General features: G+C 38.2%; 1 protein-coding gene and 1 pseudogene across 3 annotated transcripts; one reads left to right on the top strand and one right to left on the bottom strand.

The window, feature by feature from the left end:
- Positions 1–350: 350 nt before the first annotated feature.
- Positions 351–1,306, bottom strand: LOC144254841 (BTB/POZ domain-containing adapter for CUL3-mediated RhoA degradation protein 2 pseudogene; annotated as a pseudogene).
- Positions 1,307–5,200: 3,894 nt separating this feature from the next.
- Nmi (N-myc and STAT interactor) lies at positions 5,201–26,728 on the top strand. Of its 3 annotated transcripts, XM_026388896.2 has the most exons (9): positions 5,201–5,489; positions 6,887–6,998; positions 12,210–12,299; positions 13,126–13,221; positions 16,686–16,848; positions 19,456–19,562; positions 19,651–19,837; positions 24,116–24,222; positions 25,272–26,728. In XM_026388896.2, the coding sequence occupies exons 3-9, from the start codon at positions 12,216–12,218 to the stop codon at positions 25,452–25,454; spliced, it is 927 nt and encodes a 308-aa protein (XP_026244681.1). In that variant the 5' UTR covers positions 5,201–5,489; positions 6,887–6,998; positions 12,210–12,215; the 3' UTR covers positions 25,455–26,728. The 3 variants fall into 3 exon arrangements, with proteins under 3 accessions (XP_026244681.1, XP_026244689.1, XP_026244672.1); XM_026388904.2 differs by lacking the exon at positions 6,887–6,998; XM_026388887.2 differs by lacking the exons at positions 5,201–5,489; positions 6,887–6,998 and adding an exon at positions 6,478–6,564.
- Positions 26,729–27,081: the final 353 nt, after the last annotated feature.

The raw sequence follows: 27,081 nt of genomic DNA, 5'->3' as shown, positions 1-27,081 counted from the left end.
CACAGCACCAGGAGCAGCCTTTCCCCCAGAATGAAGCCATCCCTGTGGGGCTCCGCTGAGGAAGGGCACTCAGCATAGGGCCCAGAGGGGAATGTGCTTAGCAGGAGGAGGGAGGCTGGGCAGCTCACCCCACAACAGAAGTAGCTCCCTGCTGGACAGGAAGGGAGATGGATCTGGTAGTGCTCAACAGTCAGGGCCAGGGAACAGGCCCTTCCCAGCCAGGCCCTTGCTTTCACAGGAAGGGCCTGTCATGTTTCTGAGTGCTGGAGCAGACAACCAGGCAATTGCAGCGTGGGGCTGCAGAGGGCAGGAGACAGGGCCTCCTGTGCCCCATCTCCTTGAAGGTCTTATCACTCACGATGGGCAGATTGGTGGTCGAGCTGCCGGTCATCGTAGGTGCTATAGTGCTTGACACAGGATCCCGCAGTTCATAGGCTTCCTCATCTTCACTGGGGGAAGCCTGGCTGCGGCTCCGGCTTGTGGCCTCCAACAAGGAGTTGTCAGGGACTGGGGGGGTGGGGGGGTGGTGTCTCGTAGAGTAGGACATTGAGTGTCTCCTCATAGATTCGGGCCTCTGGAAATTCCACCTTGGTCTGCTTCTTCTCTGTGGCATACACGATGGAGGTGCAGCACACCTCTGCCAGCTTATGACCCTGGCCATAGAGGGACCAGCAGCAGATCTCGTCACTGATGACATCCTTGATGAAGAGCACGGGGCCACTGAAGCGCAAGGACAGCTTGTCAAACAGCTCTATGTTTTTCAGCAAGTGGTCATCAGAGTTAGTTGCTGGTGCAGGAATACTTGTGGTTGCTTCTATCGTACAGCAGCTTCACCACGGGCTTGGTGGAGGATTTGATGAGCCTGTCCTCCTCCCTCAGGGATGTGATGATGGGGATGTTGGACACAGGCTGGTAGGAGTCCTTCTTGTCCTGCAGGGCAGTTTGGCACATGTTCACCAGGCCCTGAATGAGGTGATATTTTTCTTCAGCCATCAATTCTTTGATTTCTTGCAGGTTTTGAGGGAGGGTAATAGTGTCATCTCGGAGGTTATTCAAAATGGTGCCAAAGTGCTTTCCACATCGGTCTATGAGGATCCAGCCTTTTTTTATCGGTCGGCACCTCCAGGCGCCCACTGAACATGGCCTTGAGCATGGTGTCATGCCGGGTGAGTGCCCGCACCGTGGTGTAGTACAGGGAGCTGACTACATTGAGCTGCACGTACTTGTTGTCCAGCCCTCCTCCCTTGAAGCCACTTAGCTTGGGCTTGGCACCTGAGGCTGGGCATAGACATGTGTGCCCCGACATCTCCTGCTGCAGGTAGGTCACCACACAGCAGGAGGTAGGCTTGGAAGGCTCCGAAGTGGTGGAAGTGTTCACAAGGGAGTGTCCTGGGGAGGCCAGAGCCTCATACTCTCAGTGGGTCCCCAGGGGCTCTTCTTCCTCTCAGCTGAATGCCAAGCTAACTCCTTGCCACCCCTAACCTGTAGCCGCCTGCCCAATAGCAATCCCAGGCTGGGAGCTCACATCCTGCTCCAGCAGACTCCTCCCCGTGCAGCCGCCCATCCCTGCCTATCTGAGCATTTTTAAAGACAATATGTCATTCTCTATATACTTCAATACAACAGACTTTTCTGACTGGTCAGTTATGTTTATATGATAAATCAGTGACTAAGGCAAGATTCATTAAGATAAAATCCTTCATTCTGTAACTTTATGATTATTTTGTTTAGATTTATTTATAAGTGACTGATCTATATTACAATATTTTATTTGCTTATAAAAACTCACTTAAACATGTGAATATGAAAACCTGTACAGGGGACTACAACACTGGGCTCACAGCATTTGACTCCTTGCTGATATTTAATCAATAGATGTAAATATATAGCAACCAGTAGGTATAGTCACTATACTAGGAAACTGCAGGTGACATGTGGAAATTTTTATAAAAAGGGGGTGTCTTTGCCTTAATACTACTTCTGTAGGTAAGGAAGATTAAAACAAAAAGACAAAAAGAAAGAAAGAATATAAAAGGATTGAAATGTGTTACAAAAATTAAAAGAACAATAAAATCACCCTCCCCATAGTATAAGCTACCATTTCCTGACGGCTTGCTATGGAGGGGTAATGTGCTTAGTTCTTGATGTGCAGTCCTACCTCATTATGACAGCTGAGAAAACTAAGACTGGGGAACTTTAGTAACTTAGAATTGGTACTTATAGCCACATCAGACATCATTAAATCCATGTTTTAACTATCTAGTACTGCCTGCCTGGTAAAGAGTATGTATTTTGTCAGGCATGGTGGTCCAGGCCTGTAAATACCAGCAACTTAGGAGACTGAGGCAGGAGGATCACAAGTTCAAGGTGCACCTCAGGAATTCGGAGGGGAGGGGAATTAAGTAACTTAGTAAGACCCTATCCCAAAGTAAACAATAAAAAAGTGTTGGGAATGTAGCTCAGTGGCAAAGTACCCCTGAATTCAATCCCTCATACTTGCCCTTCCACCAAAAAAAAGGGCACCAAAATAGACTTATAGTGCAAAAACAGCATTAAAAAGAAAAGAAAAAAAAAAAAAAAAAAAGTAAGCACCAGTATACTGGCACTTGCCTATGATCTCAGCAGCTCCAGAGGCTGTGGCAGGAGGATCACAAGTTCAAAGCCAGCATCAGCAACAATGAGGCGAGGCACTAAGTAACTCAGTGAAACCCTGTCTCTAAATAAAATACAAAATAGGGCTGGGGATGTGGCTCAGTGATGAAGTTCCCCTGAGTTCAATCCCTGGTACTTGGAAAATAAAAGGCAGGGGTAAGCATTTTCCTTTATCATTTGTATATTCCCAAAGCAAACTTCTTGAAAACTAGACTGGTGTTACATGATCACTTTGAATTCCTGAAGATCTTGTATAATGCTGATCATAAGTGTTTCAACTTCTCCAAGGATGAACTGCAACTTTTTGCAAAAGTGTGCAAGCTTGGTATCTTAGATCTTTTCTGAAAGGAAGGGCAGGAAAAAAAAATGATATCAGATTGCATTTCCCCAATTTGCATACCCATTAAATTCTTGGTGCCTTGTAAGTTATTTCATGCTTTTTTGGACCTTTCAGTCTACTATAACAAAACATCAAAAATTGGTAGCTTTTATAAACAACAGAGCATTATATTGGGTATGATGGTGCACACCTTAAACCCAGCAACGAACGCAGGAGGCTGAGGTAGGAGGTTACAAATTTGACACTGGTCTTGACAATTTAGCGAGATGGTCTGGGGGAAAAAAGCCTGGGGATGTAGCTCAGTGGTAAAGCACCCCTGGCTTTATTCCTAGTAACACAAACACAAAAACATAAATTTATTTTTCAGAGTTTTGAAGGCCAGAAGTCATTATCAAGTCATCAGCAAGTTCAGTGGTGGTGGGGGGGCAGCAAATTCTCTTCCTGGTTCATAAATGGCACTTTCCCAATGGGTCCTCACAACAATGGAAGGGACCAACAAAATCATTTGGGCCTGTTTCATAAGGGCACCAATCCTATCCATGTGGACTCCACCCTGTTGACCTAACCACCTCCCATGGGCTCCATCCCCAAGACCATCATCACATTGGGGGTTCAGATTTCAACTTATGAATTTCAAGGGGACACACTTGAGTCCATTGCCTTCTGGGACTTTTCTCCCAATGATTTCATCTCAGTCCACCTCCTCTACCTTTAATCTTTCCCTCTTTTGTGGAGGAGACATCTTAAATTTCCTCAGGTAGAGGGGATTAGTCTATTCCTCAGGTTAATGGTGAGCTGAGTGGGGGATGCTGGCTTTAGGGGCAAGGGGGAAAATAAAAACAACTAAGGAAAGTAGAAAAAAGAAATAGAAAATGGATCGGTCTTTCAAAACTACTTTCCTTGTAAAGGTTTAAGCAGAGAGACCTCCTTATCATGCTGGTTAAAACTGGCTTGGTTTGGAATTTGGCTATTTTATCTTTCTCTTAATTTTTTGGAAGTTCAGATCAACAACTTAGTTTTTTTCTTGGTGATGTAGAATGTCATCAGGAGTAACTCCATTTTCCCCACATGGCCTCCTCTAAATTTTATTTAACAAATTTGTTAATGCTCCCTCTAAAAGTCCAGGGTAAAACAGAATTAATATCTCCCACCCCCCAAGTTGCAACACATGGGGTTTTTATACTTTCTATCCAGGATAAACACAAGTCCTTGTCACTCAACATTTTTTTTTTTTTTCACTTAGACATGCCACTTTAGACTGCTGTCCATAAAAATCCTTTTTTTTTTTTTTTGTACCAGAGCTTGAACCAAGGGGTGCTTAACCATTGAGCTACATCCCTACCCCTTCTTATTTTTTTAAATTTTGAGACACGGTCTCATTAAGTTGTTTAGGGTCTTTTTTTTTATTAATTTATTTATTTATTATTTTTTATTTTTTGTTTAGGGTCTTACTAAGTTGCTGAGGCTGGCTTCGAACTGGCAATCCTCCTGCTTACATGCACCATGCCTGGCTCAAGATTCTTGATGGGAAGGAATTTTGCTTCTGCCTGTTATTTTGGACTACCACATTAGTTACTACATACAACTACATGTCACCATAAACAGGAATTGATTGATGCCTTGAGATAATTTTGATTCATCTCCTTTCCCCACCTCTGTGTATGAGCGAGTGCAGCTGTGGGGTGGGTTCTTTGTGTAGGATTAGGAAATTGCAGTTTTTGAAATTAACCAGATGTTTTTATTTTCAAAGGAAAAGTTCACACCTAGTGAAATATTTGTTTACAAGCTTCACAACAAAACAAAAGATTATGAGAAAACTTTCAAGGGACTTGGGTCATAGAAACCAACTCAACACCACGGCTTTCCCAATTTCATAGCCCAGGGGATGTGGCAGAGACAAAGCATCACTCACTGTAAAAACTCATAAACTAAGGTTACAATGTCTAATAAACAACAGTTATAATCTGGAAAGATTCCTGCTTTGACTTTGGTTTCTATCCATTTTTTCCAACAGTCTGTGCTGTAAAATACACTTAAAAAATGTGTTTTAAAAATCATGTCCTAAAATTAGTGTTTTAGAAACTTTAGGAATACTTGTTCGGAGAATGTTGGCGCAACAAAAACAAAACAACCATGTCTCAAGAACCGAAAGTGAAATCAGTTCTAACTTTTTGTTTCTGTTAGTGGATAATCACGGGAGCCACAAGCTTTAGTGTTCCTAGTCGTGCTTAAGTTTTAAAGAAAAGTCTTTTCCCCCCTTTTCTGTTCTTTCTTTTCTTTCTTTCTTTTCTTTTTTTTTTTTTTTTAAAGAACCAAGCGGTTTGAGTGAGTGGCACCTACTCGAGGGCACCTAAGCTGTTTCGGGGCGCTCCTGCAGGAGACTGCGCCAGCTCCAGCACCCAGTGCGTCGCCGCCCAGCCGCGCTGGGCAAGGGCGGTTTCCCGGAAGGTCAAGCGCGCTGGAGCCCGGGGGCGCTGCGCTTGGCTGGTGGACGCTGGTGAGTGGGGCGCCCAGTCCCTGGCTGCTAATCCCTGCTACCAGCAGCCCCTGTGGGAAGGGAGGCGGGTTCCACCGCAGCGACGCGCGGGAATTGGGGAGAGCCAGGGTTGGGATCCCCGCACTTTGGGTGTTTGGGGCCACGTAAACCCCTGCGGCGCACCTGCCTCGAAGGCCATTTAGCCTTCTCTGCGCGGTCGGGCCCTCAGACCCGGGGTCTGTTTGCTTTGTTTCATTCGGGAAATTGAAACTTAAAATGATTTATGTCTCCCTACTGTTTTCTTGGAGGGTCTCCAGGAGGAGTTCTTAGGAAAATGGATTTCTATTCTTCTTGGCAGACGCAGAGTTCTGCACCCATGCCTCACTTTTCAGAACTGGCAAGGTTTTCTTGTAGGAGGCATCCAAAGGAGAATACTATTGTAAAATCAAAACTATAGGGGGCCATTATTTGGATTAAGCTCATGCACTGGGCCCCAAGAGACCAGACTAAAAAATCAATATGGAGTAACCCATGCTAAAGTTCCATGTCACTGAAGTAAAACTAAGTTGTAACTGTCCTTCTGAGAAAGATAACAGCCAAGTTTCCTAAGCAGGCTAGTTTCAATTTGCATGATAATGACTTCCCTCTGATTTAATTCATACAAAAAAAAAAAAAAAAAGTAACCTGAAATAGCCTGTTGGTAACCAAGCAGTTATTTTTCTATTGTTCTGATTTCCTGTCTGTCCAAGCCTTACAAAGAAAGTAACATTGCAATGACCAATCTACTTTTTGTACAAACTTCCCCCCCTTCTGCTTTTTAAAACTTTGTCTGCAAAACCAACTTCTACTCAGCCCATGGGAACATTTAAATCTATCTATGAAATAAAGTGTTGTGGGATTCTCCAATAGTAAAATAAAGCCAAGTAAGAGCTTTAAACTGTTGTACTTTTGTCCTTTGACACTATGTTCCAAGTATATACAACATGCATACATTGTATTTCTTCTTCTTGCAGATGGGCCCGAATATGCAAAGATTCCATTCAAAACCACTATGCAACACAGTGATATGATATTTTAGGGAAACGAGATGATGGTGGTTTGTATTGGTTTTTATTTCACCACCATAATGAATTACATGGATTTAGTGGTTTATCCCCCTCCCTCCTTTTAATTTTAGAATTCTGTAGGTTAGAAGTCCTATGAAGGTCTCACTGGGCTAAAGCCAAAGTATTGGCAGGGCTGCTTTCCTTTTCTGGAGGCTCTTGGGACCAATTTCCTTTCTGAGTTCTAGAATCTGCCCACCTCACTTGACTCAGTTGCTCTTTTTCCATCTTCAAAGCCAGCAACTTTTGCATCTCTGGCCATTCTTCAGTCCTCACATCTCACTGACTCTTCTGTCTTCCTCTTTTACTTTTAAGGACTCTCTGGATCACACTGGTTCCCAGAAATAATTCCAGAAGACTTCCATATTTTAAAGACAGCTGATTGGCAACCTGAATTTAATCTGCAGCCTTAAGTCTCCTTTGCAATGTAATCTAACATTTTTACATTTGGGGATTAAGATGTGGATATTGAAAGGGTCATTATTCTGCCCCACCACATGATTGCGCAAAAGGAAAGTATTACCACACATCTGACTCGCTTCAAAGAGGGATATTATTCAGGTGGTGAACATGCCTAAGGAGTTGGGGGGACCATTTACATTGAGAACCTTTAATACATTGTAAAAATGATTTTTTTTTAGGGGGGGACACTTTACTGGGGATTGGACCCGGGAGCATGTTACCACTGAACAATCAATATTCCCTGTCCTTTTAATTTTATTTTGTTTTTAAAATTTGAGACAGGGTCTGAATTGCTGAGGCTAGCTTTGAATTTGTGAACCTCCTGCCTCAGCCTCCAAAATTGCTGGGATTACAGGCATGCACCACCAACAATAATAATTTAAGAAAGCACTTAAATAACAGTGCAGTTTCTGTCTTTTGGAAATATAATAAAAGAACTTCACATGCATTCGAGGTCTGTGCAGAACAAATATGCAAGATACCATACACTTCCATAAATTGAATATTTTCATTGTGTAAAGTTGTGCTTTGAATGGATTGCAAGAGAGAGTGAACATGATTCCTGTCCTCAGTCACAGAAAAAGACACAGATACAAAAATAAATTCAAGTACTCCTAACCAAAAAATGAAGTGGGGGAGGGGATGTAATATTTTGGAGGAATCAGACAAGTCTTTAAGAACTTTGGGGAGATTTGGAATGGACCTTGAACAGCAGAATTTCTTTGGGTTGAACTTAATTAAGGTTGGGAGGGGTGGAAGGAGGTGATATAGTGGGGTACAGGAGACAGAGGAGGGATCCTCCTTCAAGGAACCCTCAAATGTGGTTGAGGAGTTGTTTAAATATGGTAAATAAGTTGGGGTCAGATTGTGTTAGACTTTGGGTGAACACCATTAGGAAGATTCTGCAATTGTTTATACAACAGTGATATGTGTGTATATATATATATATATATATATATATATATATATATATATATATATATATATTTGTGTGTGTGTGTCTGTAGTTTTAAAAAATGTATATATTTTTTCATCTTAGACCATCTCAAACTTGCAGAAAATTTTGAAGTACAGTAGAACAATTTTTGTTTGCCCTGAATTATTTGTAAATAAATTTCCAACTTGATGATCTATCACTGTGAAATACTTGGGCATAGATTTCCTACCAAAAAAATGTGCTTTTATATAACCACAATATAGTCATCATAATCATGAAATTAATAGTGATATTTCTACCATCTAATCATCATATTTAATTCAGACATCCCAGTTGTCCCAATATCAGAATCATGGACTGCGTATTTAGTTGTGATATTCTTTGGTTTCCTTTAGTCTGGAAGTTTCTCTGTTTTTCCTTGATTTTCATGAACTTGACACTTTTATTTAAGAGAACAGGCCAGTTGTATTGTAGAATATGCCTAAACTTGAATTTTTTTTTTTTTTTTTTTGTCTTAGATTCAGAAGATGGCATCTTTGGCAGGAATATCATCAAAATCACACTATGACTTCAGGGCATCTATTTCATGTTACATGATATTGATTTATCACATTATTTAAATTATCTCAGTATGGTGGCTTTTGCCAGGCTTTTCTGCTGTGAGTTACTTGTTTTTTCCCCTTTGAAAGTAGTACGTATTTTGTGGGGAAGTATTTTGAAACTAATTAAATATTTCTGTCTTCACCAAAATTTCATTTTTAAAATTTATTTACTTAGGTTTCATCTCACAGTTTTGTTTTTTACTCAGTGGCTTTAATCATGACTACCATTATTTGTCTTAATCCCTAATTTATTCCCAGATTTGGTCAGTGAAAACCAACTAAAGCTGGATCCTGTGTCCTTTTGACATGTCCTCATCATTCTTTAAGCATTTCCTTGCTTTTTGGCATCACAAGATGTCCCAGGCACATTTTGAAGTTTTTCTGTTCCAATCCCTGGAGCAGTCATTTCTCCAAAGAGCCTTGGCTCCTCTGAGTGGAGAATAGCATTAGAAATCAAAGTCTGGGTGCCTGGCAGATGTCACCATAATGAGATGATCAAAGTAAATAGGGGGATTAATCAAAGTCATGTAACGTGTAATAGGGTAAACTGGGATCACAGAGTGACAGAAGATATTCCAGGCTTATCTTATATATTTCCTGTCCTAGGACTAAAATCGACCATTGATTTAAGGAACTTTGGTTCATTTTATTGGAGATAGTATTAGAAACCAAGATTAGAGTGCTATGTGACCCTCTATTTTTCTTATATTCCTGTATTTGCACTGGGTAAACTAGGGCAAGACTAATTTTTTTGCTAGTCTTCTCTTAAAAAAAAAAAGCTACACACACAGCGTCTAAATATATATATCTGAGGATTGAATCCTGGGGTGCTCTATCAATGACCCAGACCTTTTTATTTTTTATTTTGAATCAGGGTCTTGCTAAACTTAGCTGGCCTTGAATTTAGAATTATCTTGCCTTATTAGCCTCTCTAGTTGCTGAGATTACAGACATGTGCCATGGTGCCCTGCTGTCTTTTATTTTTAAAAAGCAATAATGTTTCTTTTTGAAAATACTAGGAATTTAACTACTTATAGTCTTGGAAAATGATACAGCAGACTGGCTATTAAGGTTCATCTAAAACCAGAAAGACAATCATGATTTTTTTGTATCAAACAATCTAGCAAGTTTTCATCTTAGTAATTGTACAGACTGGTCTTCTTGACTTTTTTTTTTTTTTATACCATTTACTCCTTTGCTAGAGTGACAAAACGTATGCCCCCCCCCTTTTTTCTGATACTAGGGGTTGAACCCAGGGGAGCTTTATCACTGAGCTACCCCTCTAGCTCTTTTATATTTTTTATTTGAGACAGGGTATCACCAAGTTGCTGGCCTTGAACTTGTGATTTTCCTGCCTTGGCCTCCCAGTGTCATGAATTCCAGGCATGTGCCACCACACCTGATGCCTATAGGCCTTTCCTAATAAAAAATGAAGTTTTTTAAGTGTATAAAAATACATAGACTAGGGCTGGGGATGTGGCTCAAGCGGTAGGATGCTCGCCTGGCATGCGTGCGGCCCAGGTTCGATCCTCAGCATCACATACAAAGATGTTGTGTCTGCTGAAAACTAAAAAATAAATATTAAAAAAAATTCAAAAAAAGAAACACTCCTGAGATTAAAAAAAAAAATACATAGACTAACAAAGGAAACCGATTTTTTTCTTTTCCATTTTTATTGGATTATTATAATTGTACATAACAGTGGGATTCATTGTTACATGTTTGTCACAATGAATAATTTGGCCAATATCATTACCTCCTTTTCTCCCTGGTACCTTTCTTCTACTCTAATGATCTCCCTTTGATTTTCATGAGATCTCCCCACCCCTGCCCCTCTTTTCCTTTTTCTTCTCTAGCTTCCACCTGTGAGAGGAAAATATACTACCCTTGACCTTCTGAGTTTGGCCTATTTGACTTAATATAATGTTCTCAAGTTTGATCCATTTTCCTGAAAATGACACGATTTCGTTCTTCTTTATGGCTGAGTAAAACTCCATTGTGTATATATACCACATTTCTTTCTCTGTTCATGCATTGATGGTCACCTAAGCTGGTTTCATTGTTTGACCATTGTGAATTTTGCTGCATAAACATGGGTATGCATGTATCACTATAGTAGACTGAATTTAACACTTTAGGATAAATACTGAGAAGTAATATAGCTGGGTCATATGGTAGTTCCTTTTAGTCTTTTGAGGAATCTCCATACTGATTGAATTTCAGGGTTGTATAAATTTATAATACCACCAACAGTGTAAAACTGTTCCTTTTTCTCCACAAACTCTTCAGCATTTATTATTGTTTGTATTCTTTTTTTGTTTGTTTGATTGTTTTTGGTACCAGTGTGGAACTCAGGGGTGCTTAACCACTGAACCACATCCCCAGCCCTTTTTATTTTGAAACAGGGCCTTGCTACATTGCTGAGGCTGGCTTTGAACTTATGGTCTTCCTTCCTTAACCTCCCAAGTTGCTGGGATTATAGGTGTTTGCTACTGTGACTAGTTATTGTTTGTATTCTTGATGGCTGCCGTTTTAACTGGGGTGAGATGAAATCTCAGTGTAGTTTTGATTTGCATTTCCCTAATTGTTACTGATGTTGAGCAGTTTGTCATGTATTTGTTGTTCATTGTATTTCTTCTTAGCTCATTTGCCCATTTATTAATTAGGGTACCTGTTTTTATGATAAGTTTTTAAAAAAAATTTTATACCTATTCCGGATATTAATCCTGTCAGAAGCATAACTAGCAAAGATTTTCTCCCGTTCTCTAGGTTCTCTCTTCATATTCTTAATTAAGAAAACCAATTATATTGAAATATGGTTATCAGAATATTTAAACAAACTTTTGATACTCATATGTATTCATATATTACAGTATTTCACAAGATCTATCAGTGAGTTTAATAACTACTGTAGAAGCTGTGTTAAAAACGATATTTCAGTATATTTGCAACAATTATAATATTCTATGAAACTATCTGTACTTTCTACTAGTGACTTTGTTACAGTTGGTATGAACACTACCATAATTGCCTACATTTATACTTGAAAAGAATGTTAATTTTCAGTTAGAGGTTTTAAAAACACATGTAAATTAATTGACCCCAGGGAGAGTTTATTAAAACTCCAAGTGAGATCACCTGTGTAGAGAAAGAATGCATTGGGGGCCTTTAGACTTGGTTTACTTTTGGGAAATACAGTAGAGAGAATTAAATGTTTAAATCAAAACCTTTAGAAAGGTTGGAAGATCAAACTAGTCGTCTTTTAAAATGGAGCATAATATTGTAATTGGAATGTGAACTGTAAGGAATGTTAATACACATTATTTTCTATATATCCTTGAAGGCAAATGATTTTAAGAAATTTTTATATACTTATAGGTGTGAAAATTATTTGAAATGTAGACTCTATAAAAGTTGTTATTTCTTTCTTCTTCACCTTGTATGTGTATGTACTATTTAAAAAGTATTTTAAATTAAATTTCTTCTCCTCCTCCTTCTCCTCCCCCATCCCTTCTCTTTCTCTTCCTTCATTTTTGTGGTGCTAGAGATTGAACCCAGGGCTTGGTGCATGCTAGGCAAGCATTCTACCACTGAGCTACATTCCCAGCCCTGAAAGTTTTTTTTTTTTTTTAATTAGAAAATCATGGAAGCTGATAAAGACAACAATAAACAAGTTCTTAAGGAACATCAGACAAATGAAGAATTGATGAAAGACGACCAAAATGAGGTAAAAAGGAAAATAACTAGATATTAATAAAAAATTTAATTTTTAGTAAAGCACTTTTACATGTCTTTGTCTAATATTACCTTGCATTTTGGAAGCTATTAGGATCCAACATTTTTGGAAATTTTTTGTTGTTTTTTTTTAAGTTTTGTTGTGTTATTTAAGCCTTGTAAGAAGGTTTGTATTTCTAATCTTTTGCTTACAGAGTTTACAACAGAATGTAGCTGCTTTCTCATGCATTCCCTCATTTCTTGGATTTGCACCTGGAAGTTCAAAGATTAATTAGCAATTATCTGATTTAACCAAAGAGGGAGCAGAGGCCCAGGTAGTTTAAGCCTGTTACCCAAAGGCTATGTGTTCGACCTTTTAAGACAGCTGTAGACTATGGGAATCACAGCTAACTTATTTATTTATTTATTTTTAAAAAATATTGCCACAGATTAACAAGTTGAAAGTTTTGGTGTAATTTAAAAGTCATTTAGTAGTCACAAATAGCAAGGAAGCGAACTAGTCTCAATCCCTGCCTCAATTATAAAAATGTCTTTGACTTTGGTCCTGGGTGAAAAGCAGTTTCCTTATTCATATTATAGAGATAGAAAAATTGAAAATGTTAGCAGAATCACTGGTGATAAGGTAAAATATACAACGAAGATATTATTCATGAGAGCACAATTAATTCTGAGAGTATCTATTACCTTTCTTTGTCTTGCTCAGGTGGGGAAATTTAGCATTTTTAATTAATTTGGAAAAATGAGCTCATTTTAAACTCTATGAGTTTTAAACTAATGAGCTCTATTAAACTTTGTGGGTACCATTTGATATTTTTTAGGGATTAATTGATGAAATTACAAAGAAAAATATCCATTTAAAGGAGGAGATTCAAAAGCTTGAAGCCGAGTTACAAGAGGCTGCCGGAGTCTTCCAGGTACTCTATTTTGTGTTTCACATTTTTTATGGACATGTGCTTTAAGAAAAAGTGATGTAATTACACGAAGTTCATTTTAAAAACATTCAGAGCACCAAAACAACGTAAATGTTCTTCCAAAATAGGATAAATTAATAAATCAGGGTATATTCACACACAATTGAATATTGCACAACATTGAGAGTGACCAGACCACAACTACATAAAATAAGATGGATGAATCTCATAAACATGGTGTTGATCAAAAAAGACAGTGGAAGGTTGTTAATTAACGTTTTTTGTTTTGTTTTATTTTGTGGTGGTGAGGTTGAACCCAGGGCCTTGTGCATGTGAGGCAACCACTTTACCAACTGAACTATATCCCCAGCTATTGTTAATCAGCTTTTAATTCTTGTCACCAAAATACCCAACAAGAACAATTTAGAGGAGGGAAAATTTATTTGGGCTCCTAGTTTCAGAGATTTAGAACTTAGTGGGCCAACTCTATGGCTTTGGGCCTGAGGTGAGGCAGAATGTCAGGGCAGAGGGCGTGGTGAAGGAAAGCTGCTTACCTCATGGCAGCCAGGAAGATGAGAGAGGGCAAGGGGCCTCAGGAAGATGCACTCTTCCAGAGCACACCCCAGTGACCCACCTCCTGCAGCCATGCCCCACCTGCCATATGGTTACCACCCAGTCAGTCCATTCAAACTAGGATGGGCTGTTTAGTGACAGCTCTCACAATCCAGTCATTCTTGCATTAACACAGGAGCTTTTGGGAGGGATACCACGTATCCAAACCATAACAAGGGTATACCATTTGTTTCCATTTAAATAAAGCACAAAAACAAGATGTTCAGAATTAGGCCAGTAGTTGCCTTCAGAGGCAGGTAAGACCCTTGTGGAAACCCAGGATGGTTTCTGGGGTGTTGTCATGTTCTGGGTACCAGTCACACAGTGTGTCAGCTTTGTGTGATTTTTATCCTGATATATACTTAGGATTCATACACGTTTCTTTTTGGGTAGTGGGGACTGAACTCAGGGGTACTTTATCACTGAGCTATATCCCTGGCCCTTTTTATTTTGAGGCAAGTTCTCACTGAGCTGTCCAGCTAAGCTTGAACTTTTGATCCTCCTGCTTCAGCCTCCCAATTGAGATGATAGGTGTGTGCCATGGTACCTGGAGGATATATGCACTTTTCTGTTACTTATATACACTTTAATAATACTTACAACCTCCTCCCCCCCCAAAAAATGAACAAGATTTACAAAGTCAAATAAAGTGATAGTTATTACCAATCGCTTTTGGATCAAATACTTGGTCTTCTCACTAAATCCATTTATCATCTTCCTCATCCAAGGTGCTAGTAATTTGACTGAATTTTAGTTTAAAAAGTTGGACTTATATTAATCCTCACCATTTAAATTCTTTCCTAAATTTTCCTATAGTTAAATTAGATGTACCTTTCACTCCTTGTTTCTTCTTAACAGCCCTGATAGTTAGAAAATTAAAACATTATCACTTTGTTGTTGAAATTTGAGTACCTGGAAGTGAAGTTGCCCCTGCTCATGAGATGGGTGAATTTCAGCAGAAGATGTTAGGATTCTGGTTACTTCTCAGACTGGGGCCAGATCAAAAACCTTTAGAAACCAGCCAGTCCAGTAGACCCACTTTGCAAGGACCTAAGTTGAAATCAAGAGAGCCTAAGTGAGTTGTTCTCTGTCACAATAGAGACTAGCCAGGACTAGTATTGGGCTTTCTCAGTCACCCTGGAAAGCTCTTGCCTTCTCAGGGTATACTGAGAAACCCCCCTTCCCCCACTTCTGCCCCATATTGTAGGGGTGTGTGTGTGTGTGTGTGTGTGTGTGTTGATGGGGATTGTACCCAGGACTTTGCCCATGATAGGCAGGCAGGGACTGTAACACGTGAGCCATATCCCCAGGTCACCCTTCTCCCCACAGCCCTATTTATTTTATTTTTGAGACAGGGTCTCACTAAGTTTCCCAGGCTGGCATGAAATTTGTGATTCTCCTGCCTCAGCCTTTGGAGTAGACGGGATTACAGGCATGAGCCCCTGTACCCCTGAATACAGATATGCAGATGCAGATTGTCTTGGTTAGCCTATGGTAATCAGATTTATTTTTGGTCCTGGAGATTGGATTTGGGGGGCACTTTACCACTGAACTATACTCTCAGACCTTTTTATTTTGAGACAGCGTCTCTTTAAATTGCGTCAGGCCTTGCTAAATTGTTGAGGTTGGCCTCAAATTTGTGGTACTCCTTCTGAGTAGGTGGGATTATAGGCATGTGCCATGGTACCTAGCCAACAATCAGAAATTTTTACTGAAGTTAGATGTAAAGATTAAAATAAGTGTCAGGTTAGATCAAATGACTCAGTGAATGTGTCTAATCTTTAGTGATACACCTTTTATGCAAAATAACCATGAAAAATAGGAATGTAAAATAACCAGGGGAAATAGAAATGTAAACATTTAACTCATTTGTGCATTTATGTGTGTTGTGTATGTCTGTCAATCCCAGTGATTTTGTTTTTTATTTTTATGATGTGAGGATCCAACCCAGATCCTTGAGCATGATAGGCAAGAGCTCTACTATTGAGCCGAACCAGCCCTTGTTTAATTAATTAATTATTACTGTGCTGGGAATCAAACCCAGGGGTACTTTATTTGTATGTTAGGCAAATCCCCATCATTTTAAATAGTTAATCATAACCACCTAAATTTATCCTTCAGGTTGCAATTCTTCTTCTTCTTCGTCTTCTTTTTTTTTTTTTTTTGTTATTGTTTTCCTTTGTAATGCTGGGAATTGAACCCAGGGCCTTATGTATACTAGGCAAGCACTGAGCTACATCCCCAGTTCCTTTAATTCTTGTTGTTAGTATCCCTTAACTTTTTTATAAGTCTATGTTGTGGTAATGTTTAAAAGTTGATAGGTAGGTGTGGGGAAATATGGAATTTAAATGTGATAAATTTCATATCATATGATTCAGTAGTCTTTCATTTTAGATGAAACTCTCTGGGTTTGTCATAAACATAACCACAGTACACCCAGTCCTATATTTCACACTTCTTTGCAGTGAAATTAAACATGTTATCTAATGATTTCCTTGTGAGATAGTGCATTATTGGCACAGTTATTTAGAAGGTCCTTGTCTACATGAATGATGTGGTCTTTAGAGTGGAACACATACCGACCAGTTTAAACATTGACTAGAAAAAGTGGGAGGATTATGTATTTATAATTTCATTTGTGAAATGATATTAAAAGATCAGTATTTGATTACATTACTGAGTACTTGCAGGGGAAAAAGCAATTACTAAAGATGTTAAATAAGTCTACAGTCAATATTCTATGAGGTTCTAAAATCAGTGGAGAATGAATTATTGGCTAACCAAATCTTTTGTCATTGGTGGGACTAAAGTTATTTATTATCTTGATTTTAAGCAAACATTTCTATTTGAATTAGATTAAAGAGGATATTCCAGAGACAAAGATAAAATTCACATCACTAGAGACTCCTGAGGATGTTAGCCAGTTTTCAAACATTTCCTATTCATTTGAAGTGAAATCACAAGTGCCTTATGAGCTACAAAAAGGACAAGCACTTATCACCTTTGAAAAAGAAGAAGGTATGACTACTCTTCCTTTTCTTTTTGAAGAAAAATAAAAATAAAAATCTTTAATAATTAAAAGTAAAACCATTTTTTTCTAATATCTAACTCTATTCTGCCTTTTTGGATGTAGTTTCTTTTTCTCTTTTTTTTTTTTTAAATATGTTCTTTTTAGACATAGATGATAGTAGAGTATATTTTGATATATTTATATACATGGAGTATAACTTATTCTAATTATGATCTTATTGTTGTGGTTGTACATGATGTAGAGTTTCACTGGTCGTGTATCCATATATAAACATAGGAAAGTTATGTCCGATTCATTCTACCATCTTTCTGATTCCCATTCCCCCTCCCTTCCTGCATTCCCCTTTAAGGTATGATTAATCTTAAAAAAATATATATGACCATGTTATCTTTGGAGAGCACTGGAATTTTGACAGGTCTTTCCAGATTTTGAGATAGTGCATTATTGGCACAGTTATTTAGAAGGTCCTTATCTATGTGAATAATGTGGGCTTTAGAATGGAACACTGTACAATACTGACTAGAAAAAGTGAGAGAATTATGTATTTATATGTTATATATTTATTTCTTAGATATTTGGTTATTGTTTACAATGTTTCCATATAATATTTTTTCTCATCCTTGTAGTGACACTCTGAAGCAGATATAATATCCCCATTTTATAGATGAGAAAACTGACTATAAGACATTATGTGTGTTAGTTAGCTTTTCATCACTGTGATAAATACCTGAGAGAAATCCACTTAAAGGAGGAAAGGTTTATTTTGGCTTAAAGCTTTGGAGGTTTCAGTCCACGATCACTTGCCTGTGTAATTTCTCGAGGACCAACATTCCTCTGAGCAGGTTGGCCTTCATTCTGGTATTTGTGAAGTTATAGGGTGGGACCTGGTGGTCTTCAGGGCCATTCAATGTTTATATTCAGAAATTCTAAATCATAACCCCTATCTCCTGACTCCCGGTCCTACCATGGTAGCCTAAAAATAAATGTTGACAGGAAAGACTTTCCAGAAGGTTGGTGAATGCTCAGATGAGGCCCCCTTCCCCAGCCACCACTGCAGCTGAGGAGAGGCCAAGGCCAGGAGCCACATTGGCAGTGGACAGTGGTAGTCGGGATGGAACTGGCAGACATAAGTGAGGATTCTGAGCCAGGTTTCTGCACAGCCTTTACCTGGAAATGCTGGGATTAGGATTTTCTCCAGATAGAGCCACATCGCTGTTTCTACTGTTGACATGGCTCTGAGCCCCTGATCTCCTGGGACAGGGCTACATTTGAACGCAATGAATCAGGAGTTGGCCTTTGACTGTTGGAGTCATAGAAGTTGAGACATAAAGTGGTCTCTCTCCACTGTGTCATATCACCAGATGTTGGGAGTTTCTTGGGGAGGGGGGTGTGAATGGGAAAGAGGATCATCTGAGTATTACTTCATTAATGTTTTGTGTAACTGTCGTCTGTTGCCCTTAGCAAAAAAAAAAAAAAAAATTATCCAAGTTGTAAAGTCATGTTGTGGTACAGTGAGTCTGAATTCCCACAAGACAACGCCCTGCCTTCTAGTCCTGTTTCTCTCTCCCTCCAGCTGTGCTATCTGGCTATCATAAACATAGTGAGGTTTATGAGACAGAGAATGAACATCTCTTGTCTTCATGATACATTAGAACAAGCAGTTCCAAATTGTAACAACTGAAGTGTTCTAAACTCATGCCCCACAATTAAAAAAAGAAATACCTACTCACATACATTTTAAATTTGCATATAGTTGCTCTTTGGATTTTTAATGTTTTTGGCATAATTATAGTACTGAGCCTGTCCCATTTGTGTGAAAAAATTAGACCTGATGGCTTTGTGATTGGTATAGTGGGGTTCCCTGATTTTCAAAAGAATGATTTCAAGAGCATTTTAGTGAAATGAAATGCCTCATTAAATATGACAAAAAAATAAAAATCACCAACAAAGCAAAATAAAATATTCTCACTCTGATAAGCAAGTGTACATTGTGAAGTTATAGGGTGGGACCTGGTGGTCTTCAGGGCCATTCATTTTTTATTATGTTATCCTTATCAAGACAAAGACTAAAACGACTATGTATTTCTATGGTGCTTGTAACATGGGAGTGACAAATGATTAAGTTAAATACAGTTAAAGTTAATTGTAAAAATGACATTGGCCTGCAAAAGTTTTCCTAACTTACTCAACATGGAAGAATTTCTGACTGAGATCTAATGTATTAGAGGAATTCTCTGGTAATGCTGTCAGTGGTGGAAAGAAGGGTGTGTGCCTGATGGAAATAATATATGAATAATATATGAATTTCTAGAGGATTATCATTGGGCATGTCTCTTAAGATAAATCAGAGGAGAGATTGATCCCTTAAGATGAATATGGAATTTGAGAAAAACTCTCATTTTTGCTGATGTATTGCAATATAAATATATTCTGCTTTGATGACAAGACCATTAGCATTTGGAAATCCCAAGAAAAATGTTAAAATTATATCATTTGCTATTAAAGAAAATCAAAACATTCATGAAAATTTATTCTTAAACAAGCACAAAAACTTCAGGGAAATTGGAAATTAATACTTTCAAAATTATTTTCAGTTGCACAAAATGTGTTACAAATGGAGAAGCATCGTGTGCAGCTGGAGGACGTGATTCTGGAGGTTACAGCCAATCCAGTTCCACTCAACCCAGGAGTCAGATTCCAGGTAACACAGTAATTTAAAGCTTTGAGGAATTCTGTTGAACACGGGCTCTTTTCTCATCCATATTTCCAAACATGAAACCGTTTCCCAGGTTCATGTAGAAGTTTCTAAAATGAAGATCAATGTTACTGAAATTCCTGATGAGTTGCCTGAAGATCAGATGAGAGACAAACTAGAGCTGAGCTTTTGCAAGTCCCGACTTGGAGGTGGAGAGGTGGAAAGTGTGGACTATGACAAGCGATCCGGAAGTGCCGTCATCACATTTGTGGAAGCTGGAGGTACTTGCCCACTGAGAAGTTTAGTACTCTGTCATTTAACTCTTTTCTGCCATTTCTGAAAGTATTCCTATTCTACTTCCTTTACTTCTAATGATCATGATAATTGGGGATTTTACTTCACCTTATAAAAGGGTAGAGTCTAGAAAATAACTTTTTTGACTACTACTGAGAAGGCTAATGTTGCTACAGATAACACTCCCATGATCCTTAAACCATAAGGTCACCATCAGACACGGCACTGTGTGTATATTGTACACTGACACTCTATCTATTATCTCTTCTGATTCTCACACGACTCTGGAAGTAGATGATATATTTATTTTACTGACGAGGAAACAGGCCTAAAAAGATAAGTAACTTACTTACTAAAGTGTAAGTGTAATCTCTCTTCAACCAGTAACTTAGGAGGCGAGATAGAGGGATCACAAGTTTGAGGCCAGCCTCAGCAACTTAGTAAAGTTTTAAGCAACTTAGTAAGACCCTGTCTCAAAATGAAAAATGAAAAGGGCTGGGGATGTAGCTCAGCGTAAAGCACCTCTGGGTTCAATCCCTAGCATCCCAAAATGAAACAAAACCAAAACCAAACCCTCAAAAAACCCAACTCTGACTTTCATCTCACATATTATTACTGACAAAGGTCTTATAGGTAGAGGAAATCTATTCCAGGAGAGATGAGCTAGACATTTGTTCTTTTTTTCTGGTAGAATGGAGTTTTACTAGCTGGATGTGGTGGTGCATGCCTGTAATCCCAGCAACTCAGGAAGCTAAGGCAGGAGGATTGCAAGTTTGAGGCCAGTCTGGGCAACTTAGGGAGACCCTGTCTCAAAATAAAAAATAAAAAAGGTCTTCAATGTTGCTCAGTGCTTATGGTAGAGTGCTTTGCTTAGCATGTCTGGGGCCCTGGGTTTAATACCCAGAATCTCTCTCTTTCTCTCTCTCTCTCTCACATGCACACACATAAAAGAAAAAGGGAAAAAATGGACTTTTATCAGATCATATTAGGAAGGTTTACATACTTACAAATGAAAAGATTCTACAGTTGTTTTTTTAAAATATGTTCAAGTGATTCTCTATGTAAAATACTCAAAATACTCTTGTTCTTGTTAGTGAAATACTTGGGCTTCTCTTGGGTTTATATGTATAGTAAAAATCCAACTATATAATTAAAAAACATGGATTATATTTTTTCATACCAATGTAATAAGTACTTCTTAAAAAATTGAAATACTGCTGCTTTGAAAGCATAAATTTAGTAAAAAGTGAAGCATTTCCTCTGGACCTTTGGACAAAATTTAGAGCTTTTTTTTTTTTTGTGTGTGTGTGTGTGTGGTGTGTGTGGTACTGGGGGTTGAACCTAGGGGTGCTCTATCATTGAAGTGCATCCTGTACATTTTATTTTTAATTTGCAGACAGGGTTTTACTAAGGTACCCAGGCTGGCCTTGAACTTGTGCTCCTTCTGCCTCAGCCTCCTGAATAGATAGGATTACAGACAAGTGCCATTGTGCCCATTTGCAGGTGTTTTATAGTTAAATAGAGACACAAATGGAAGAGGTCTTAGAAATGGATCATAACTTGGTAGAAAGTTCAATAGTTAAGGACCCAGATTTTAATTTTCCAAGTTCTTATGTTCAATTTCTCTGCTTGATGTTAGTGGTCCATGTCTTGTATTAAAAAAATCAACAAGAGACTTATCTGTGCATTAGAATATAATTAAATACTTTATAGTGGGTGCTAATATGAGCTTGAGAATCTGAGCTCATGTCCTTTCTGGGAATATCCAAGGGGTTATGTCTGGCTGAAAGGAGATAAAAATATTGAACCTTATAAAAAGTAACTTCTGAAGGATATAAAAGTATCTGAAGGTGAATATTTCAAGTAATTCAGAACTCTGGTTTTACAAAATCATCACGACAATTTATGAGATGGATAATATAATTATACCCATTTTGCAGAAAAGAAAACCGAAATGTCAAGAAGTAAGCAAAAAAATCCCATTGTTAATAAGTACCAGAGTCAAAACTGAAGCAAGTCTATTTGATGTAGGGCCTGAACTTGTTAAAAATTGTTTTTAAATGGTGATTAAAATATACATAATATGAAATTTATCACTCTAACCATTTAAAGTATATAATTTAGTGACATCAAGTACCTTCAGAATGTTGTACAACTATCACCACTATCCATTTCCATCATCTCATACTGAAAGTCTATCCCCATTAAACAAGATCTCCCTCTTACATTCTCTTTTAGCTCCTAGTTAATAAGGGCAATGACTAGAGTCTCATTGTGGGGATCTTCTTCCTGCCCAGGAGGGTGTAAGACACCTGAACACTTAAAGTCTCAAATAATTAGTGAAGAACAAAACACAAATAGTCAGAAATATATTTACAAAAAGCAGAGCCCCTGATAGATCTAGTCCACATGGGTGCTGGCATTAGACAAAGGAAAGATGGCTCCAGTGGTTTATTTAAGAGGGTACATCAAAGTCAGGGATAAGGTTTCAAGGACAAAGTCTTGCTTTGTGATGTCTTACAGTCAGCAGGTTGATTGGCAGGTCACACCCATCTCAGGTGCTGGGTGGGTCAGGGCAGAGTGGGATAGAAATTCTCACTGTCCCTGGGCAATTGACCAGAGAAAATGTCCACTGGTCATTCCCAGACACCAGATATTTCTATCCTCTAGGCTTCCATGCGTGGTGACCCACATGCAACCCATGGGTGGCTCATGACACCTGGTGACCACAATTCTAATTTCTTCTCTATGAGCATGCCTTTTCTGAATAAGTGGAATCGTAATACATTGTTAGTCTTTTCGTGTCTGATTTAGTTCACTTAGTACAGCTTTATCTGTATTGTATTATAGTCAGAATTTCATTATTTAAAGCTGAATAACATTCTGTTATGCCTGTGTGTGTGTGTGTGTGTGTGTGTGTGTATCTAGCACATTCATCTGTTGCTTTTACCTTTTGGCTGTTGTGAATAATGCTTCTGTGAATATTGGTGGGCAAATATCTATTCAATCCCTGCTTTCATTTTTTTTTGGATATATAATTGTGAGAGGAATTGCTGGATCATATGGCAAGTCTATTTAACATTGGAGGAATTGCCATACTGTTTTCCACACTGCCTGTACCATTTTACGTTCCTTCATACAGTGCTTCAGGGTGCCAACTTCACATCCTCACCAAGAAGACCTGTACTTCTAACCATTGTACCTTATTGCTGACCCAAGGTGGACTTATGAGAGGATTTTTTTAAAAAAAATAGTTAAATATTCTCAAGGATTGTTTCTGTTAAACCTAATCCAGTTTTGACATATGACTTTTCTCTACTCTAGGGAAAAATGCTGCTAAAAAAATCAGACTGTCCTTTCTATCATTTGTGTTGGAGAAAACTGATGAATTTTTGTTATTTGTCTTCCTTTAGTACCCTCCTTCTCCACATTATTTCAGTTTCCTGAATAAGCTATACTGGGATGACCAAATAATTTACTATATATATGTATAATGTAAAATAAATTTATAACTTACTGTATATTTATGGTGTTCTAATCATAGTTTTCATTTGTACTTATTTTTTTTTTTTTGATACCAGGGGTGGTTAACAACTGAGCCATATCCCCAGCCCTTTTTAATTTTTTATCTTGAGACAGGGTCTCACTAAGTTGCTGAGGGTCTTGCTGAATTGCTGAGATGGCCTCAAACTTTTGATCCTCTTGCCTCAGCCTCCCTAGACACTGAGATTGCAGGCATGTGCCACCATGCCCAGCTCACTTATTCTTCTTGAGAAACAGAAACCCTCCAGTCTTGTTAGGATGAGTGCAGATGACTATTGTATTTTTTTTTTCTTTTATGGTACCAGGGATTGAACCCAGGGGTTCTTTACTACTTAACTATATCCCCAGCCCTTTTTAAATTTTGAAACAGGGTCTTGTTAAGTTGATGATTGTCTTCAAACTTGCCATGATCTGGCTTCTACCTCCTGTGGGATCATAGACATATGCCACTGTGCCCAACATGACTATAGTTTCTTATGTAACTCAGTGTCCATCTGAGAACAATCAGCCCTCTGTGCATTGATGGACTGTAGGGGATAGTTTAAGGCAGAAGGAACTATTTAAAATTATGTACTGTGAAGTCTCCTTGTGGGTGGTAACATTTCTTAGAAATTAATCACTCAATTCACTATTCACAGTGATATTATTTTGTAGGAAGGAAGTTTTAAGTTTGATTAAAAATGTTTATGATATTAAAAAAAAACCTTTTTGCTTACTTTCAGTTGTTGACAAGATATTGAAAAAGAAAGAATATCCTCTTTACATAAATCAAAGCTGCCATAGAGTTGTTGTTTCTCCATACATAGAAAGACATGTGAAAAAGTATCAGGTAAAGTTATCTTTTTTTGTTTGTTGGTTTGTTTTTTGAGATGAGAGTCTCACTAGGTTTCCCAGGCTTCCCTCTTGAGCAGCTGGGCTTACAGTTCAAAAAGTCATCTTTTCTTTCATTTTGAGAACTTACTGTACAAACCTACCCTCCCTCCCCACCACAGAGAGACACACACAGAAAAGAAAAAAAAAATTGTGTCTGTTACTATTTGAATTTTATCAGTGAGGATTTCAAAATAGTATTTTCATTTTTTTCTTGGCTCAGAATGAGTCTGACTTTTTAAAGAATATTTTAATATAAATCAGTGCCTTATTTTACTTTATTTATTTTTAAATGAAAATTACTCACATAATAACAAAACATCTTTATTTTATTTTTTTTCAAAGAGAGAGTGAGAGAGGAGAGAGAGAGAGGAGAGAGAGAGAGAGAATTTTTAATATTTATTTATTTTTTTTTAGTTCTCTGCGGACACAACATCTTTGTTGGTATGTGGTGCTGAGGATGGAACCCGGGCCGCACGCATGCCAGGCGAGCGCGCTACCGCTTGAGCCACATCCCCAGCCCACATCTTTATTTTTATATGTGGAACATAGCTGCATTTCTCTTGTGTATCTGTTATCACTGGGTATTAGAAATCATTCTTTCTGCTGTTTTCATTGAACTCATTATTTTTACCACAAACCCTCTTCCTGTTCCTTCTAAGATGGTACCACTATCTACCGAGTCCACAAACCTGGTGGCAAGAACTCATACTTAACTCTTCATTTTGCCTCACCTCCACCATTTCAGATTCACCAAATCATGTCAGTCCATCTCTGACTACCTTTTTACCTGTCTCTTGAACTGCCCTCCTTTCCTCCATTCTTCGTAATGCCACCAGACTTATCTTTCTGACACTCAGATCTGACTCTGACATTCTCTTTGAAAAATCCTACAGCCTCCTATTTCTACTGACATAAAATCCAAAATTCTAAGCACAGCTTTTGGACGAAAGGTTTTGAATTCAAAACTTTTGGCAATTTTTGTATTTATCTTTTTTTCTTTCTTAGGTATTTTCAGGAATATCTAAGAGGACGGTGCTTCTGAAGGGAATAGAGAACATTCAGATGGAAGAAGAAATTGTGGAGGATTTAATTAACATTCACTTTCAGCGGGAGAAGAATGGAGGTGGAGAAGTAGATGTGGTCAAGTGTTCTCTAGATCAATCTTACGTCGCATATTTCGAAGAATAAACTGATGGAATCATATGAACATTATAGCTTTTAATACAAATCACTGTAAACATTTGGCAAAAATGAATATCCTTTCCTTTAAAAATCGAAAATTTTAATTCTTTAGTGTCCATTTCTTTTTAAATAAAAAAATATATTTCCAAGTTTTTGAATTCATCTTTGTTTTGAACTTGGCTGTATGTTTATAAATATGTAAGTACACTGTGTTAAAAACAGTTTTGTTCATAAGTTATGTGGATGAGTTCCATGTCTGTTGAAATCGACCTTCAGTGATCCAGATGTCCCCCTGCCCATGTTGGCTCATTCTGCCGCAGTCATGTTGGCCAATTCCATTTTGGCCCTGTGCCCACCAACATGTAGACTCGATACTTAGTATTATCCAGAGGAAATGCAGTAACATTGAGCAGTTTGGGATTTCTGTAGACTTTACCAAAAATTCAAGGAACTTCAAGAGTGAAGGAATAGGGGCTGGGGTTGTAGCTCAGTGGTAGAGTACTTGCCTTGTAGGCATGAGGCCCTCCCTGGGTTCGATCCTCAGCACCACATAAAAATAAATAAATAAAAATAAAGATATTGTGTCCATCTGCAACTAAAAACATATTTAAAAAAAAGTGAAGGAACGTAGTTACACTTGGTGGTTTGTGATTTCTATAGACTTTACTCAAGATTCAAAGGACTTCAGGAGTGATCATGCCCCACTTTGCATAGCAATTAACTCCACAGACCCAACGTTCTCAGAGCTAAGTGTGGTCTTTTTCTTGAACTTTCCTTCTCTGAGCATGCCAACTGTCCCCTGACTCCTTCCAATCCCTCTCCTCTCCAAAGAGAGCTTCTAAAGACTAGCATTTTCTTTCTTTAACAGTGACATTAAAAAGAATCCGTCTAAGAGATGGAAAACCTTGAAACACAGGGAGAAGTAAATGCAAAGCTAGGGGCTCATTACTTCTCCCTCTAGATACCAAGAATGGCTGAAGGTAGCACATGGTTCCTGCCCTCTCTGGGTTTAAGTGTAATTTGGAAAGAGACCCAGTTTATTAACATTTCATTGTTCTTAATTTGTGGAAACTTTAAGCATAAAATTTAAAATCCTATTCAGAGAAGTAAAGTTCTTTTTTTGGTGAAGGACATTTATTCTGACAATATATGTTTCATGAAGAGCTGGAAAGTCGAATTAAGTCATATTTAGACAAGAAATCTAGAAGTTTCTAAACCTTTTAAATGCTAGCTTCCACCTGAAATTAAAAGGGAAAAGTTTTTTTTCCCTGATATTTTTAGGTTTTAGTACCATCAGAAGTATTCATTATTTTTATATTTTTGTTAGAAATGAAAGCTGGTGTCTAAAAATGTTAAAATTCATAATAAATCTTTATATTTACCGTTTAAAAATCCTATGCCTATTTTTCTTTGGAAAGAGTCAGATTAAAGTTCTTGAAAATGTTGAGAGTGTCTTATTCTGTTATCTGTTGCTATTATAGATAATCTCAGACTTGATAATTTATAAAGAATAGAAGTTTAGCCAGGCATGGTGGTGCACAACTGTAATCCCAGCTACTCAGGAGGATGAGGCAGGAGGAATGGAAGTTTGAGGCTGGCGTCAGCAACTTAGTGAGACTCTGTCTCCAAAAGA

This window comes from Urocitellus parryii, chromosome 1, assembly GCF_045843805.1.
Source record: "Urocitellus parryii isolate mUroPar1 chromosome 1, mUroPar1.hap1, whole genome shotgun sequence".
In the NCBI taxonomy this organism is placed as follows: domain Eukaryota; kingdom Metazoa; phylum Chordata; class Mammalia; order Rodentia; family Sciuridae; genus Urocitellus; species Urocitellus parryii.
This window is presented reverse-complemented; position numbering and strand designations above follow the sequence as displayed.